Source organism: Bufo bufo, chromosome 2 (genome assembly GCF_905171765.1).
Source record: "Bufo bufo chromosome 2, aBufBuf1.1, whole genome shotgun sequence".
Classification (NCBI taxonomy): Eukaryota; Metazoa; Chordata; class Amphibia; order Anura; family Bufonidae; genus Bufo; species Bufo bufo.
Window position 1 is genome coordinate 291,369,306 of NC_053390.1, and position 19,298 is coordinate 291,388,603.

At 44.7% G+C, this 19,298-nt stretch overlaps 1 protein-coding gene across 4 annotated transcripts in view; it reads left to right on the forward strand.

Moving 5' to 3' along the window:
• The window catches only part of MORC2 (MORC family CW-type zinc finger 2), a 119,834-nt gene extending 100,763 nt beyond the window's left edge, over nt 1-19,071 (forward strand). For all 4 annotated transcript variants that reach the window (XM_040416716.1, XM_040416717.1, XM_040416714.1 and 1 more), the window contains exons 23-27: nt 9,715-9,856; nt 10,862-11,035; nt 13,826-13,919; nt 16,240-16,428; nt 18,758-19,071. In XM_040416716.1, the coding sequence (XP_040272650.1) occupies nt 9,715-9,856; nt 10,862-11,035; nt 13,826-13,919; nt 16,240-16,428; nt 18,758-18,826 (668 nt within the window). In that variant the 3' untranslated portion in view covers nt 18,827-19,071. The remainder of the gene's footprint in view (nt 1-9,714; nt 9,857-10,861; nt 11,036-13,825; nt 13,920-16,239; nt 16,429-18,757) is intronic.
• The last annotated feature ends 227 nt before the right edge of the window (nt 19,072-19,298 follow it).

Sequence of the window (19,298 nt, forward strand, 5' to 3'; positions counted from 1 at the left end):
GGCTAAGGCCAAATGGCAGGAAGAAAATACATTCCTGCTTATAGGAACCTGTCAACACAAAATGCAGTGCATTCTGCAGGCAACATGTTATAGAGCAGGTGGAGCTGAAAATACTAAAATATAGTTTTATGGGAAAAGATTCAATAAAACATATCATTCATACATTTAAATCTCTGCTCTTTCTGAGTTCATGACAGCCCAGATAGCATTCCCTGTGTGTGTATACAGGGATAGTCACTAACTAGGCAGTGCCCATGTACAACTGAACTGCTGAATCTATTCCCATATAACTATCTCAATCTGTTGAGCTCCTTGCTATCACATGCTGCCTGCAAATTGCGCTGCATTTTGTGGTGACAGGTTCTACTCAAGATCAGACTGAACCTATATATTAACAGTGGTGTGGAAATAAAAATAAGAAAATACTTGTAGAAGGACTAAAGCGCGAGCTCGATCTACTTGTCCCTCGTGACAATCTACTTGTCCTGATACAAAAAATAATTTTAAATAAAAAACATATTTCAATGCACCACCACGCTTCCTTATGCAGGGAGGTGGCTGGCTTGCGTTCCAGTCTTTGTGGTGTGAAATGACTAAGTTTAGTCCTCGTTCACACCAGATGATTCTGTCCAGAATGCACTACATCGCGGCCGGCTCACTATGTTGTGGGGCAGGAAGGGGCGTGACAATCCATTGAAGTGAATGGCACCACAGCCGCAGGCGATCGGATGCACGAGATCGCAAGGCACAATTATGCCTGAGGTCCGGTCAAAATGCTGCTTGCAGCATTTTATTTGGACTGGACCGCAGGCATAATGTGCCTTGTGATCCTGTGCAGCCGATTGCATTGCAGCTGTTGGGCATGGTTATGGTGCCAATCACTTCAACAGACCACTACGCCCCCTCCTGCCCCACAATATAGTTAGCCGTCCGCAATGCGGTGCAGTGCATTCTGGACAGAATCAGGCCAGAACGCACTGCCTGGTGTGAACAAGGCCTTAATGTGATCAAAGCAATTAGTTTAGTGCACACTCTTGCTCTTAGCACATTACTACCCGTACCTCTAGGTGGTTTAGGCAAATTAGCTGCTGATGTGGCATGGAAAGGACCCCCCTCACCTTCCCAGTTTGACAACACCTGCAGAAATGGGGTCCTCTGAGGGATGCTGGCAGAGTTGAGAGTTGTATCAATGCCCCTGGCTCTGTAACGGCTCTGTCACTGCTCCTCCCCCCGAGCCGGAGACGTGAAAGAACCTTTCATTGCTCCACCCCTCCAGCTCTGTCATTTCTTCTTCCCCACGCTGTCACTACACCACGCTCTGTCACCGCGGCTGCGTCACTGCTCTACGCCCACTGCTCGGTCACCGCTAGTGTTGAGCGAACCCGGTGAAGTTCGCCGGGTTCGGACGAACTTCAGGTCAAAGTTCGGGTTCGGGACCGAACTTGACCTGAACTTGACCTCGAACCCGGACCCCATTAAAGTCAATGAGGACCCGAACTTCACTTTATTATTTACTTTAATAATACTTTCTCGCCCATTTTCCTCGGGGGACACAGGAGACCATGGGTATAGCTCAGCTCCCTAGGAGCCCCTCCTCCAGCAGCTATACCCTCAGCCTGGAGAGAGAGACAGACAGTTTTTGCTTAGTGTCCAAGGAGGCAAGACACTCCCTGCTCTGCAGGGCTGTTTTCTCCTTGTTTAAATTTTTATTTTTCTTCCAGACCATCAGGGACAACAGAGACGCAATAGACCTCTCTGTTTCTCCCGGGGTTGAGCTGCGCCAGTGCCGGTCACCAGCACTGCTGCCGCCCCCACAGAAGGCAAGGTGGACCAGGGCAGTCTAGCTCCCCTGCATCCCGCCAGCGCAAGGGTCGCCCGCACGCCAAGTCCCTCTTCCAGCGTCCTGCCACTACGGTGCCAGTAGCTGAAGGGGCGACCCCGCTGGAACGGACCGAGGGTGAAGACGGCTGATGGTGAGAGAGTGGCTTCTCCAGCCCTATGTCCCCCCCTTCACCACCACCACCCCGGTCTCCTGCGTGACTGACCCCCCATACTCGGGCAGGCTGGCTCCTGGGTGTCTCCTGTCCTACAATCATCCCTGGCCCTGGCCTCGGTACTCTCCCCTGAAATGGCTGATAACAGGGGGCTTACTCGGGCAGGCTGACTCCTGGGGTGTCGTAAGGGCTGCAATCCGTGCTCCCAGCCCCTTCCCCTCCTTCCCTCCTGCCTTCTACCTCCATTGGGACATTGGCGGTCACCTCACCGCTCCTCCGCGGCAGCCATGGTATAGCCGCTCTGCCTCCTTTCCCTGCGGCAGGGCCGAGAGTCCTGCGCCAAGCTGCCCCACACCCTCCACTGCCCGCCCCTGCTTGGGGATTCACGAGCTCCCGGTCGCCTGACTCTTCCGGCCGCGGGGTGAGTTCCCGCGGCCGGCATGTACATGCGGACGCCTTCGCGCCGCTCCGGGTCCATCCTGGCCCCGGCGACTGTCGGTACTTCCCGGTCGGCCGGGCGCCACAAATTTAGGCCCCGGCTTCGCGGCCTACTAGGCCGCAATTCCGGCTCTTCTTCTCCGGGGCCCCTGACTCTTCCGGCCCGCAGGGTGGGCACCCGCGGCTGGCATGTACATGCGGATGCCTTCGCGCCGCTCCCAGTTTAACCCCTTAGGTACCGGCCATCTCCATGGGCCAGCTCCCGTATAGAGGAGGCCCTCTGAGATCCGGGCCTTCCTCATGGGCCTGCATGATGGCCCCTTCCTGCCTCTCAGAGAGGCTGTGTTATTTAAAAAAAAATAATAATAATAATAATTCGTATCAAAGTTGTACGCTATGGAAGTCTTGTTGGCTGCGCTGGACGCTGCAGCCTGATCTCGGTAGAGCTGGCCAGGTGCATGCCCCCCTTTCCATAGGCGGCCCTCCTTCTGTAGATACTGTGGAGCTCTGTCGATGGCCCCCCTTCCCAGAGTGAATATTTACAGTGGGTGAACATTCATGCGCTCTCTGTGCATTGTATGGGCCGTATATGCCTTTTCCTCCCGTAGGTGGGTTGGCATTCTTACTGCTTACGGAGCTGACCGTACGTATGTCCCCCTTCCTCCCATGACATACGTGTTTCTCTTGGGATACGATACTAGCCGCACACCTTACACTCTTCTCCGAAGAGATCATTCTGCTTCCACCTGGTCCCGGACGTGGTCTACTTGCTCTCTGCCTGCACCGATGTGCTCATTCTTGGGTTTGGACAGTATTTTGCGGTTCCGCTTGTGGCAGTATCCACCATGCTCGTTGGCCCTTCTACCTGTGGAGTGTTCATGGCTCCTGGATGCGTACCCATTTTGTCCTCCTGCTTTGCTTCCCTGCGCAAGCGGTCTCATGGACGAGAGGGCTGTCTGCAGCGCCCTTCGTATTCTACGTTAGCTCTGGCGGGACTGCGGTTCCCTCACCTACTACCATTCCCTCCTCTTCGGATGTGGTGTGGTATGAGTCCTTGCTATGGGCGCCCTCTGCACTTTAGTGCCGCTCTGCTGCCAGTTTCGGGCCGCTCTCTTTTGGAGGGTCACCCAACTTCTCTTAGGTGCTTCGGTTATGCCAGGTCCGGGGGACCTCCACCCTGGGTTCTTCAGGGTGTTCGCTTTCTGCGAGGCGGTGAGCCGGGCGACACACAGAGTATCGGGTGTTATGCCTTTGAGCTGTCCTACTCTGACTACCCTGTTACCCACTCCTCCTTTCGGTTGGAGGGGTTATGCCGGCGTCTGCCTCGACTGCTTCTTCTCGTCTGCTCTATTTTGGCTTCAGAGGCTGTTCCTTCACAGCCCTCTCCTCGGTAGAGTATGGTTGTTGTCTTGGATGGTTCCGGAGTTCCTGTTGTGACCTCGAACCGTCTCCCTTGTTCACACTAGCTGTACTGGCCATGTGCCCACTTACCGTACCTACCGCGTTCTGTCCTCACAGATTGCGTTTTTCCATTTCTAGGCAGAGGTCCTGCTGTAAACTTACCTTCTCGGTAAGTTGACCCCCCAGGCTTGAATCTGGGTCTCTACAGTGGTAACGGTAGCGCTTCCGGCACTTACCTTCTATTCCTTGCCATATTGGCCCTTAACTGGTAGGCCGTAGCCTCTCACTCCCTTACTGGTAATCCGTTCGCTCGTGTCTGAGGTAGTGATGTTGCCCTCAATTATACCTCATCCGTCTCGAGGTTAGTTGTCTCTGCCTTACCTGCCGTTTTTTGTTCCGTGACTACTATCTTCCTGTTGTACTGGGGGTAGCTGCATTGCATTCTACAGCAAGGCCATCCTCATCCCTTCCTGCTGTTGTCCCTGCTTGAGGACTACTCTTCGGTCAATTATTATCCTTAAACCTTCCTCAAAGAAATGGTAGAACCCCTTCCTCCGGTGGCACCATCGACATGGACTTTAGCCTGACTTGTCCTGGCATCTGTAGGCTACTGGACGGACCCCTTCGGTTCCTTCCGTCCGCTCTTCTGCTCCCCCACTCCAGGTGGCTACGGGACGGAGTTGCTCTTGGGCCGATGAACCAGCTTTGCCGGACTCTTCCGCCCTTGCTACTGGTCTGCGCCTGATCACGTGCTTTGTCCAGGGTCTATTATCGGTTTTGGAAATCTTACCTGCGGTTCTGTGGGAAGCTGGGCGTTCCCCCACTCCGCCTTTCTCTCCCCACGGTTCGGTCCTTTCTCCAGTCCGGCCTAGGACTGGGACTCTGTTCCTTGAAGGGTCAAGTGTCGGCGCTATCCTTCCTCCTCCGGCGTTCCCTGGCCCCTCCATGGGGTGGCTCATTGGTTCCTCTGTACCGTCCCCCGGTACCGCCCTGGGAACTAAATACTGTGCTGTCGGCGCTCCAAGCTTCCCATTACAGAAGATCTCTCTACGCCTCTGTCCTGTAGGTCCTGTTCCTTGTGGCCATCATGTCTCTCAGATGGGTGTCTGAATTAGCAGCCTTTTTTTCCTTGTTCCGAGCCTTTCTGTCTTTCCCCACGACAAGGCTGGTCTCCCCTTCCTTCCTTCTGACGGTGGTATCTGCCTTTCATCTTGACGAGGCCATCGTCCTCTCCTCCCCTTCCCACCCCTGGGAACGGACACTGTGCTGCTTGGACGTTGTTTGGGTCTTGAAGATTTACTTGGAGATCACCGACTCCTTTCGGCGCTCGGACTCTTTTTGTGGTAACGGATAGGGTTGCTGGCCTCTAAGTCGGTTTTGCAGAGGTTACCGCACCAGGGGCAAGGTGCCGTCTTTCGGTGTCGCCGCTCATTCCACCAGAGCGGTCGGTGTCTCTTGGGCCAGAGACATCGGGTTTCGGCCCAACATTTGTGCACGGCGGCCACTGGTCTTTCTTGCATGCCTTTACCAAGTTCTACAGGGTGCATACTCATGCATCGGCGGATGCTGCCTTGGGCCGCCTGTTTTTTGCAGGCGGTGGTTCTTTGATACCTACGGGTGCTTCGCCTTGGAGCTGTGGTCCCTCCCCTCTTGGACTGCTCTCGGACGTCCCATGGTCTCCTGTGTCCCCCAAGGAAAATGGGCGAGAAAACAAGATTTTTGTATAACTTACCAGTAAAATCTCTTTCTCGCTCTTCCTTGGGGGACACAGCACCCACCCATTCATTTGTTTTTAATACACGGTTACAGACTTGGTTTACCCCGTTGGGTAGTTGGCTGGTTGGGTCCACATTGTTGGTCATTGCCTTTTCTCACTACTTGGACACGCAACTGGCTGTCTCTCTCTCCAGGCTGAGGGTATAGCTGCTGGAGGAGGGCTTAACAGTTTTCACTTAGTGTCACGCCTCCTAGGGAGCTGAGCTATAGCCATGGTCTCCTGTGTCCCCCAAGGAAGAGCGAGAAAGAGATTTTACTGGTAAGTTATACAAAAATCTCGTTATTAGCTTTTTCAGATCTGAGTGTTCACGATCGTGAAAACTCAGATCCGATGGTATATTCTAACACAGAGTCGTTCCCATGTAAGTATAATGCTGCTGAGTAACTGACCATGGCAGACAGTAGCGTCCTGGCTGCCATGGTAACCGATCAGAGCCCCAGCATTACACTGCTGGGACTCCGATTCGAACTGCCGCTGCCACCAATGATGGAGGGGGGAGGGTGCACTGCCCACCAATGATTTCAATACTGGGGGGAGGGCGCACTGCCCACCAATGCAAACATTGTAGAAACATTCCCGGCACCTGACCTCTGACAGGGAGCTGCTGTCCGTGCAATTAACCCCTTAGGTGCTGGCTGCGGATCGCAGCGCCCTGTCAGAGGTGCATCACCATGGGAACATACTATCAGATCAGAGTTTTCTCCAATCCGATGGTATATTTTTACTTAAAGTGTCCCCATCACCATGGGAACGCCTCTCCACGCCCAGCTCGTCACCGATCCACTGCGTCCACTGCTCCTGTAAACAAAGCCATCTGAGCCCTGCTACTTGCCCTGCAGCAGGGCTAAGCTACTGAACAAACTACCTGCCCAGCGCTCGGAACTGCATGTCCTGGTTGTTGGGCGATACGATTTCCACACCACTGAGTAATCCTTGTAAGTTTGTAATTAGGGATGAGCGAATCGACTTCCAGCAGTACTGGCAAAATATTATGTGGACAGATGAAACCAAAGTTGAGTTGTTTGGAAGAAACACAAAACACTATGTGTGGAGAAAAAGAGGCACTGCACACCAACATCAAAACCTCATCCCAACTGTGAAGTATGGTGGTGGGGGCATCATGGTTTGGGGCTGCTTTGCTGCGTCAGGGCCTGGATGGATTGCTATCATCGAAGGAAAAATGAATTCCCAAGTTCATCAAGACATTTTGCAGAAGAACTTAAGGCCATCTGTCCACCAGCTGAAGCTCAACAGAAGATGGGTGTTGCAACAGGACAACGACCCAAAGCATAGAAGTAAATCAACAACAGAATGGCTTAAACAGAAGAAAATACGCCTTCTGGAGTGGCCCAGTCAGAGTCCTGACCTCAACCCGATTGAGATGCTGTGGCATGACCTCAAGAAAGCGATTCACACCAGACATCCCAAGAATATTGCTGAACTGAAACAGTTGTGTAAAGAGGAATGGTCAAGAATTACTCCTGACTGTTGTGCACGTCTGATCTGCAACTACAGGAAACGTTTGTTTGAAGTTATTGCTGCCAAAGGAGGTTCAACTAGTTATTAAATCCAAGGGTTCACATACTTTTTCCACCTACACTGTGAATGTTTACATGGTGTGTTCAATAAAAACATGGTAACATTTAATTCTTTGTGTTATTAGTTTAAGCAGACTGTGATTGTCTATTGTTGTGACTATATATACAGTACAGACCAAAAGTTTGGACACACCTCATTCAAAGAGTTTTCTTTATTTTCATTACTATGAAGGCATCAAAACTATGAATTAACACATGTAGAATTATATACATAACAAACAAGTGTGAAACAACTGAAAATATGTCATATTCTAGGTTCTACAAAGTAGCCACCTTTTGCTTTGATTACTGCTTTGCACACTCTTGGCATTCTCTTGAAGAGCTTCAAGAGGTAGTCCCCTGAAATGGTCTTCCAACAGTCTTGAAGGAGTTCCCAGAGATGCTTAGCACTTGTTGGCCCTTTTGCCTTCACTCTGCGGTCCAGCTCACCCCAAACCATCTCGATTGGGTTGAGGTCCGGTGACTGTGGAGGCCAGGTCATCTGGCGCAGCACCCCATCACTCTCCTTCATGGTCAAATATCCCTTACTTTCAAAGTTTTCCCAATTTTTCGGCTGACTGACTGACCTTCATTTCTTAAAGTAATGATGGCCACTCGTTTTTCTTTACTTAGCTGCTTTTTTCTTGCCATAATACAAATTCTAACAGTCTATTCAGTAGGACTATCAGCTGTGTATCCACCTGACTTCTCCTCAACGCAACTGATGGTCCCAACCCCATTTATAAAGCAAGAAATCCCACTTATTAAACCTGACAGGGCACACCTGTGAAGTGAAAACCATTTTAGGGGACTACCTCTTGAAGCTCATCAAGAGAATGCCAAGAGTGTGCAAAGCAGTAATCAAAGCAAAAGGTGGCTACTTTGAAGAACCTAGAATATGACATATTTTCAGTTGTTTCACACTTGTTTGTTATGTATATAATTCCACATGTGTTAATTCATAGTTTTGATGCTTTCAGTGTGAATCTACAATTTTTATAGTCATGAAAATAAAGAAAACTCTTTGAATGAGAAGGTGTGTCCAAACTTTTGGTCTGTACTGTATATATATATATATATATATATATCTAATCAATTATTTAATGATTTGCTAGATTATGAGTCTTGATTCTTCTGCAGGTAGAATGAAGCCTCACAATATCCTAAGACTACTACATCTCAATATGGAGATGATCAATTAATTTATTTATTCGCCAATCTAGATGGTATAATTTCACCCACACTATCAAATTAGTCTTAATAAAATGAAATATAATTTTCTGTGTCTCTTACCTAGTCCTAGTAGGAATCTCACTTCTGCTCCTAGAAAAGCTGGGTGGTCCATCATAGCGCATTTCACCATGGCTTTCATCTTGATAGACCCCTCTAGAGAGCTCAACTTGTCCCCCCTCTTTCCTTTTTTCTCTAATCCTTTTCTCTTTGTGTGGTTTATGACCACAAACTTATCAGTTAGACACACCTTCCTAGTTTGGAACTTTCCAATCATTATCGGATGGGCGTGACTATTGATAAAAAATATGACATCATAACCTTATCCAGAATGCACTTTTGCTACTGTTGTAATGTCACCTACTCATACCTAGGTGGCACTGCTGTGTAAGCTATTAGCATCATAGTATAAAGGGTTAACTTATGTAAGTCTGAATAAAACGTATTCTATACATTTGACCTTAGAAGCTTTAATTCAAAGCTATAGGGATTAATTCTGACACTTGTAGCAATTAGAGACAGACCTCTAGGCGTCTCTCTGAATGTTTCTTAGATTGTTGATTTATGGACCATAATGATATGAATGGCCTTGTTTTCTCACAGAGATATCAGTACCTCCTGTCATACCAAAGATGTGATTAATTGTTACAAAACACACATCTTTAGACACTCTTTTAGAGACGAATATTCTCCTAATGAGAAATATATATAATATACTGGATGCATTTTGTCTTCATAACATACAACCATAAAATATAAAGTAATATATATATGTGTCCTACTGATTGTTTTATGCTAAGGACTAAGGCTCATTAAATAAATACATGAATATTATATTTTTACTTCATTAATAAATACCTAATTGTATAGGTAATTATCACCAGCTGCATAGAGCTTATCTTTATCTCCCATCATAAATTTATAAGTAGACAAGGAAGCCTCTTCTCAGACCAGTACATTCATGAGAAGAATAACACTAAAAAGCAGAAATCTTTGTGCGACCTTACTTCGGCCTACTCAAGACATACAAAATTGTAACTATAGTCGAGCATGGCTCTTAAAGGCAATGAACATCCATCTTGACTAGAATAATTGGATATCAATGCATTTACTTATGAAAAGGCACAACAAACTTTAAATGGAGCATGTGCATGAATGGGTGGGACGCGACTCCGTTCAGATGCCTTGCGAACAGGACCCCTGTTCTAGTCATCTGTAGGGGTTTCGGCATTAGAGAGGTGATCATTGCTTTTTCGGGGATACCCCTTTATGTATAAGCCTATTTTTTTTTCTGCAGATAAAGGCTTACATGTAGAAGTGCGCGTAAACAAGGAGTGGTTCACAGGACGTGTCACTACTGTAGAGGCTGGAAAAAATGCTGTTCGCTGGAAAGTGAAGTTTGATTATGTTCCAACAGATACAACGCCACGTGATCGATGGTACTGTACCCTATAAAAACTTTCAGTTTATGGACTTTTAAAGTATTAAGAAGATTGAGCATAGCAATGTGTGCTTTTGATGCACAGTTACTTAAAGGCAGTAAGATATATATCTATTTTACATACACATTATTTTACATTTTAATATTGATGACCTATCCTCAGGATAGGTTATCAATATCAGATCGGCAGGGGTCCGACACCCAGCACCCCTTCTAGATCAGCTGGTTAAAAAGAAGGCAGCCTTGGCGCTCACAAGAGGATTATTGCGCTCCGTGTGAATGTAATGATCGAGGCGGATAGGTATGGGCTAGGAATAAGAGCGGGGGGAGGTTACTGTGGATATTGTTTGAGCGGTGTATATGTCAAAATTATTAGCATACCAACCAAAATAGAGTTATGGTACAGCTTACAGTCTGTATGGATGCTTGCTTGGGATGTACTGTGTTTATATGCGCAAATGGGAAACAGTGCTGCGTGATGGTTTACAATTGAGGTTTGTGGTGCCGAAACCCTGGGGGATGAGATAAAAATAAGATCCTATTGTTAGTGGAGGGCCTTGGGCTATTTATGGTACGCATCTCTAATTCTCACAGGAGGAATCTTATTGGGATTATTATCACTCTGTCCTGCTCTGGGGAGTTACTTGCTGTTGCGAGGTTTTATTAACCGGTTTATGTGCTTATATATTGTAATATTCTATAATTGGATATATGACTTGATTATGTATCTATGTGTTCCATACTACAATTACTGTATGTATCTTACAATGAATCTACTTATTGTCTAAAGCATAACATAATAATGTTAAAAAACTGAAAAGCAATAATAAAAATTATCTGAATAAAAAAAAAAAAGGCAGCCTTCTCTTCAGATCTTCTCAGAACTGATATTGATGACCTATCCTGAGGATAGGTCATCAATATTAAAATCTCAGAAAACCCCTTTAAGGTGAAGGTATATGGTACACTGGTAGACACTTGACATAATAATGTGTGATTTCAGGGTGGAGAAAGACAGTGATGATGTGAGACTCATGAGGCCACCATCACCAGAACATCAGATGCCTGATACACAACAGGCAGAGCCTTCTACCTCTGAGAACTCCCGAATAGAGCCTGACACAACAGAGCCCAGCGCCTGCCTTGCTCCTGTGGAACAACTTACACAAGTCCTCCGGTGAGCCGACAGCCTTTTTGCATTTTAAAATTTGCATTGTTAATTTAAAGCTTAATTTCGGGTTAATTAAACAGAAACAGTCCTGTGTGCTGCTCCAAATGATTGACAATTGTCTATCATATAGCGTCACTTCCTGTCTCTGTGACTGCACAGTATAGTCTCACAGACCGTAATTCACATGGGTTACTGGGAGAGAATAGGGCAAGGAGTTATGGAATATGACATATAGTCCTGAGCTAGGAGGACACATAATTGTATGAAGGGATGAAATGGAGGTAAGTAGAAAAAGTTACTTGGGGATATTTTATTTTAAATCAAAACTAGTGAAAAGGAAAACTGGCTTAGGCTACTTTCACACTGGCGTTTCTGGGTCTGCTTGTGAGATCCGTTTCAGGGCTCTCACAAGCGGCCCAAAACGGATCAGTTGAGCCCCAATGCACTCTGAATGGATAAGGATCAGTTTGGCTCCGTTGCGCCTCCATTCCGCTCTGGAGGCGGACAGCAGAGTTTTGGTGTCCGCCTGACGATGCGGAGCCAAACGGATCCGTCCTGACTTACAATGTAAGGCTACTTTCACACTCGCGTTTTGGCTTTCAGTTTGTGAGATCCGTTCAGGGCTTTCACAAGCGGTCCAAAATGGATCAGTTTGCATTCTAATGCATTCTGAATGGAAAAGGATCCGCTCAGAATGCATCAGTTCAGTCTCCATTCCGCTTTGGAGGCGGACACCAAAATGCTGCTTGCAGCATTTTGGTGTCCGTCTGATGAAACTGAGCCAAACAGATCCGTCCTGACACACAATGTAAGTCAATGGTGTTCAAGACTGATCCGTCTTGGCTATGTTAAAGATAATACAAGCGGATCCATTCAGAACAGATGCAGACGGTTGTATTATGTGAACGGATTCGTCCATGACGGATCCACACAAAACGCGAGTGTTAAAGTAGCCTAAGGCTACTTTCACACTAGCGTTCAGAGCGGCTGCCCAGACGGATCCGCTCATATAATGCAGACTTGGGATCCGTTCAGAACGGATCCGTCTGCATTATATTGTAGAAAAAATTCTAAGTGTGAAAGTAGCTTCAGACGGATCCGTCCAGACTTTACATTGAAAGTCAAAGGGGGACGGATCCGTTTGAAAATTGAGCCATATAGTGTCAAATTCAAAGGGATCCGTCCCCATTGACTTACATTGTAAGTCTGGGCGGATCCGTTTGCCTCCGCACGGCCAGGCGGACACCCGAACGCTGCAAGCAGCGTTCAGGTGTCCGCTTGCTGAGCGGAGGCTGAACGCTGCCAGACTGATGCATTCTGAGCGGATCCGCGTCCACTCAGAATGCATTAGGGCAGTACGGATGCGTTCGGGGCCGCTTGTGAGCCCCTTCAAACGGAGCTCACAAGCGGAGCCCCGAACGCTAGTGTGAAAGTAGCCTTAGTCAATGGGGACGGATCCGTTTTCACTGACACAATATGGTGCAATTGAAAACGGATCCGTCCCCCATTGACTTCCAATATACAGTACAGACCAAAAGTTTGGACACACCTTCTCATTCAAAGAGTTTTCTTTATTTTAATGACTATGAAAATTGTAGATTCACACTGAAGGCATCAAAACTATGAATGAACACATGTGGAATTATATACATAACAAACAAGTGTGAAACAACTGAAAATATGTCATATTCTAGGTTCTTCAAAGTAGCCACCTTTTGCTTTGATTACTGCTTTGCACACTCTTGGCATTCTCTTGATGAGCTTCAAGAGGTAGTCCCCTGAAATGGTTTTCACTTCACAGGTGTGCCCTGTCAGGTTTAATAAGTGGGATTTCTTGCCTTATAAATGGGGTTGGGACCATCAGTTGCATTGAGGAGAAGTCAGGTGGATACACAGCTGAGAGTCCTACTGAATAGACTTAGAATTTGTATTATGGCAAGAAAAAAGCAGCTAAGTAAAGAAAAACGAGTGGCCATCATTACTTTAAGAAATGAAGGTCAGTCAGTCAGCCGAAAAATTGGGAAAACTTTGAAAGTAAGGGCTATTTGACCATGAAGGAGAGTGATGGGTTGCTGCGCCAGATGACCTGGCCTCCACAGTCACCGGACCTGAACCCAATCGAGATGGTTTGGGGTGAGCTGGACCGCAGAGTGAAGGCAAAAGGGCCAACAAGTGCTAAGCATCTCTGGGAACTCCTTCAAGACTGTTGGAAGACCATTTCAGGTGACTACCTCTTGAAGCTACTTTGAAGAACCTAGAATATGACATATTTTCAGTTGTTTCACACTTGTTTGTTATGTATATAATTCCACATGTGTTAATTCATAGTTTTGATGCCTTCATAGTCATGAAAATAAAGAAAACTCTTTGAATGAGAAGGTGTGTCCAAACTTTTGGTCTGTACTGTATGTCAGGACGGATCCGTTTTGACTTAGACTTTTTTTTTTAAAGAATAATGCAAACTGATCCGTTCTGAACGGATACAAGCATTTGCATTATCGGTGCGGATCCGTCTGTGCAGATACAAGACGGATCCGCACCGAACGCAGGTGTGAAAGTAGCCTTAGTTGCCGATAGTAACCAATCAGATTCATCCTTTCATTTGTCAGATCTCCTTTGAAAAATGAAAGAATCAATTTGGTTGTTATAGTGAACTAAGCCAGTTTTCCTTTGCACCAGTTTTGATAAATCTCCCCCAATGTGTTTAGCGCTAGGATTTTTATCAAATCTATAAAAGAGGTGTGTGAAGGAATTCATCTAAATGCAGTGATGTAATGTCATTTCTCTCTATTTCAGGAACTGCTTACGATATTTTTTACCACCCAATTTTCCTATAACCAAGAGTGAACTGAGTACAATGAGTGCTGAGGATCTTATAGCCTTCCCACTGGTAAGTGATGAAAATAAATTCACCCAAGACAGTTTTTATCCATTCTAACTTACATAGGACAGTGTCGGACATATTTGGCTTTTTACTGCCTATAACTGTCTCCTTGAAACTTTTTTATGCTAAGTACACCAGATGGGGTGGAGCGGGGGCTGTGCCGGAACTCTGGCCCTGGCAAATTTACTACTTTTTTTTCCCCGGAATCAGTAGACTGAGACTAGAAAAGGCGCACGCACTGCCATTTAATGTGCTTAATTTATGATAAGGTGCATGCATAAAACCATGTCAACCAATTGTGGTAAAACTCTACATGCTTTTTACACTGCAGATTTTTGCTGGATGTTTACTGCAACAAAATCCGTAAAAGGTAAACCCAGCCTGAGCCTGGGATTAAGTGTTCAGGTACTTACATGTTGCTTTGAAAGCCAAACCCAGCTGTGGATTACAACGAGAGAGAACATATATAGGAAATGTTCTTTTTTTTTTCCCTATCCACTCCTACTTATGGCTTCAAAAATTGCATCTAAAACCTGAACGTGTAAACCCAGTCTTAGGGTGCCAGTACTGGTTTTGATCGGGTAAAGGGAAAGTATATAGGATTGATTCTGCTTTTTTGAATCCGCCCCTAGTTTTAGCTTCAAAAACTGCATCAAAACAATGAAGGAGTAGTGGCAGTCTAACTGTGGGGTAGCCTAATTTGTAGGGTGCCCACATACTTTACAGTGTATTTTCAACTGTAGTGATCAAGGGCCATACACGTATGACACAGAAATAAACCTCCCATAATCTAGCTGGGGAGGTAGTTTATTACCACGTCTGCCTTCTCCCTCTCTTAGTGCAGAGTGCTCAATGAGTGCTGTGCAGTGAAAACTGGAAGTAACTGTGCCACTTCCTCTATTGGACCCGGCAATCACGCAGTCACTGGGTGTTTTTGGGCAAAACAGAGGTGCTGGTTCTTAGCAGACCCAGATCAGCTATGCCTCTACACAGTGCTCCAACAAGGGGCTGTTTTCTCCTGTAATTTTGGCTCCTTTTGAGGCCCCAGTTATAATCGAAAAAGTGCAAAATTTTAAAAAAAATTGTAAATGTCCCCCAGCTGTCTTTTATAAATTCTTGGGTGACATATTATGTGCCGAAAATATATTTCAAAAATTTTACTAAATAAAAAAAAATATATATGTTATGTAGGCTTCCTGATCCGCACTATTTATCACGGTTTTGGTGTGTCTTTCTGTGCAGTTTTTTGCAGTTTTTTGTTGCGGATTATCATTCGGATTTTTTGTTTATGTAAACAACCCATTGAAGTTTATGGGGAAAACCACCAGAAAGTGCAGAATCGCAATTGACATGCTGAGGTTTCTAAAATCTGAATTTCCGCACGGAAGAAAAAAAAAAAAGCGTACGTGAGATTTGCCAGATCTCATTCACTTTGCTGGTACTGTATTATGCTGTGTTTTTTCTGCACAAAAATCAATGCAGAAAAAACCCACATAATCCGCATTGTGTGCAGGTACACTTAAACCAAGGATGGGCATGGGTCCTGGGTGTCGGACCCCTACCGTTCAGAAACTGATGACCTATCCTGAGGATTAAAATCTTGAAAAAAAAACTTTAATCTGAACCTTTGTCCACACCAGTACAGGCTATGTTCACACTTGTGTAAAGGCTTGTGGATATAACAAGCCATGATGTTGTGACTGATCTTTCATATATGATGGATCCAATTGGTCATCAACAGGTCCTGTTAACTGTTTACTTTTGGATTTCTGCATCCTGCTTTATTTTTGCCATCAGTAGTGACTGGAACCCCTTGCAGAACTCAGGAAGGGCCTTTACCAGTGCCATCCCTCAAATACTGTGACATTGCTGTTGTTTTACTTTTACCCAGATGTAGAAAGTGTATTGTAGAAGTAAATATAGTAATTTTATTAATATAGACCATGAATATTAAAGAAGTGATCTGATTGGTTGCTGTTGCCACCATTCTCTGCATTAGTTTTCATATATGAGACTTTTCTTTCTTATGTGTTTTATTTCTTAGGCAGCAGAACATTTTTAATTAGGAATGTTAAAGGTTAGGACTTAATCACGTCCGTGTTTCATCAGTGATTTGTGAGCCAATACCAGGAGCAGGACCAACACACAGAACCCATACCTTATCTTGGTAGAGGATCCGCTCCTGGTTTTAGATAAAAATCAGTGATGCTGAACACTTACATGTGAATAGGGCCTCACCAGGAAGATAAAACAATCCTGCATTCATAAGAACCAGACAGCTTCTATCCTGTATCTGATTCCTTAGGTTGTCCACTCTTCCCTTTAGAAAGATTACTTTAAGCAGTATGAAGTGGGTCTGCAGAACTTGTGCAACTCATACCAGAGCCGTGCTGACCTTCGTGCGAAAACCTGTGAAGAGATGCAGCGCACTGCAGAAAAGAAATGCAGAGAAGCTGAAGAAAAGCTGCAGAAATTAAGGACCAACATTGTGTCGCTGTTACAGAAAGTTCAAGAGGTGAGGTCTGGTGTTTCGTAAGGAATTGCTTTCTTTTGTGGATTTTGAGAGCTTTATTTTCTTTAAAAACTGTCTTTTAGCATCAAGAGATTTTCTGGTTGGTAAAGGCCATATTCAGATACTCAGGGAATTCTGGGTCAAGTGATGAGTTTCTCTCATTTAGGACCTTCATCTACTAGTTGATCAGAGTCTGATCCTCAGTCTGGAAGGCCCAGCATGTCTGCCCTGTACATGGACAGATTATGATGAGAGCTGTATAATGCTTTATTTTTCCTGCAGTGGTACTACAGGGATATTAAACATTTGCTGACACATTCCCCCAGATTTCAGGGATTGTTGGGTTTCTCTCCCTATAGTTGTCTTATGGCGGGGTAGACCTTGCTTACAATAAGGATTGTTAATTATGGACAACTACTTTAATGGGGTTATCTCGCCACTCATATTTTTTTTAATTATTAATAAATGGAGAGATGACCCACCAAAAAATGTTTGAAATTTTATTTTTTTAACATGTTTGCATTGAAACAATAGCAGGGTTGTACAGGAATAACAAAAGCATTGCCATACAATTGGCAGATACAAAATGTACGTATATTATGAACATAATAGTCACTTCATAGCGCTCCATTGACTTCAGTAGTAGTTCAGAAAATAGTTGAGTGCTATGAGTCACAGTGCTCAGCTATTTTCGCAAGAGCTATTGCAGTGAATGGAAAGAACTGCACACGTGTGACCACCTCTCCATTTCTGACCTGGTGCAATGGGGCTCAGTTCTGCTGAGTTCTCTGCTCTTACTTTACGCTATCCAGTGTACGGAGATTTCCTGTGTTGTACTATGTAACTTTTTTAAAATTAAATATTGCCGAGGAACTGTCCAGCACTTCCTGATCAAAGAAGGCCAGGGTGACCTCCTGCTACCACGTAACTGCTTACAGGTCCTTTAGTCATACCTGGTGAAGTGCATTGTCAGACGTCTGCTGACTGCATTAGCCCCTTTCCCCATGTACAATAATCACCAGTGCCACTATAAATATGTCCTTAGAGACTGCCCTGATGAAACTGGCATGCAATGTATCTAGCATTCATGGTAAAGATGTTCCGTCTTGCGGGTAATGGTAAGCTGTGGGGGAGAAACTGAAATGACAGTCGTGTGGGTAAGTTGCTTCACTGATGTCAATACAAATATTTCTATTTCTTTTTAGCTCACCGGACAATCCTTTTAAGTAGCAGCAGTGTGTACGTGAGGCCACATGACAAGGCAAACTGCATGTAGAGGAAGCTAGCTGCTTAATTATGTATTCTAAGAGGGCTGGACCCTAATGAATATTTATAAGCAGCCATTTTAATTAAGATACATAGATGAAATTCAGGAAGATCACAATGTAAGTTATATGAAAAGAATAACCCTCGCCTAGAATATATTTGATATACACAGTGATCAATTTGATCACAAAATATCCAACTGGGGATTCTCTCAAATATAAGTTAAAACTTAACCTTTATTAAAAAAAAAATTAAAAAAAAATAAATGCCCAAAAATAACAACCAATATAGGGGAAAGGGGTATTAAAACTATCAGCTGACTAATATTGACAGATTGTGCTTGTATTCTAAACAGCCTCATAAAACTATCCGTCATGATAATAACAACCGTCTGCATCCGTTATGAATGGATCCGGTTGTATTATCTTTAGCCAAGACTGTTTGTGTCAGAGAAAACTGATCTGTCCCCATTGACTGACATTGTGAGTCATGACGTATCCGTCTTGGTCCACACCACATCGCGGACAGAAAAACGCTACTTGCAGCGTTATTCTGTGCATGATGGGGGCTCAACCAAATGGAACAGAATGCATCCTGGTGCATTCCGTTTTGTTCACTTCAGTTTTGTCCCCATTGACAATAAATGGGGACAAAGGAGAAGCGTTTTCCCCCACTATTGAGATCCTATGACGGATCTCAATAGCGGAAAGGGAAAGCGCAAGTGTGAAAGTAGCCTTAGTCAGCTGATAGTTTTAACTCCCCCTTCCCCTATATTGGTTGTTATTTTGGGGCATTTATTTATTTTCTTATTTTTTGGAAATAAAGGTTAAGTTTCAACTTAGTTTGATCACAAAATATCCCACTGGGGATCCTCTCAAATATGATCCCTGTGTATATCATAATTGGATATCCCTAGGATTCCTCTCTTGGGGTTGAAAATAGATGTTGCTAGAATATGTTTATGATCGGTCCCAACTCGTAGAAACAGAGCATTTGGTTTTCCAGCTTCAGAGAGCAATGTAGAAAATGAATTGTCTCATTACAAATGTCTTTGATTTCTTTCTAGGATATTGATATAAATACGGATGATGAGTTGGACGCTTATATTGAGGATCTTATTGCAAGAGGAGACTGAATTATTCTACACAACTTGCTCTATTTTCTGAGGGATAGAAGTTGATTCACCAAGGGGGGAAGCCAGTACACGTCTCAAGTCAATGTTTTCTTGTAAAATGTTTCCATCGTTTTTACTTAACAGGCATGTGCTTTTCTGAAAGTTTTAAAAATTGTAGTTCTTGAACCCTTGTTTATAAATATTTATTTTTTATTGGAAACCGAAACACCCGAGCCTGGGTGATTTATTAAAAAAGGTCCATCCGACTTGTCGTTTGTCTCTTTTATAATGTACAGTATGAATTGGCACATAATCTGACACATTTACAAACTTCTATAAAAAAAAAGTTCAACGCTAAAATGTTTAGATTGAACTGAGACAGAGTAAAGTTTTACATTACCACCGTGTGCTATGTATTTCATCGTTGTGTAATTTACTCTTACATGAGAGGGAAAGGGACCTAATATTGCAGTTTGTAGAATGGAGAGCGTTT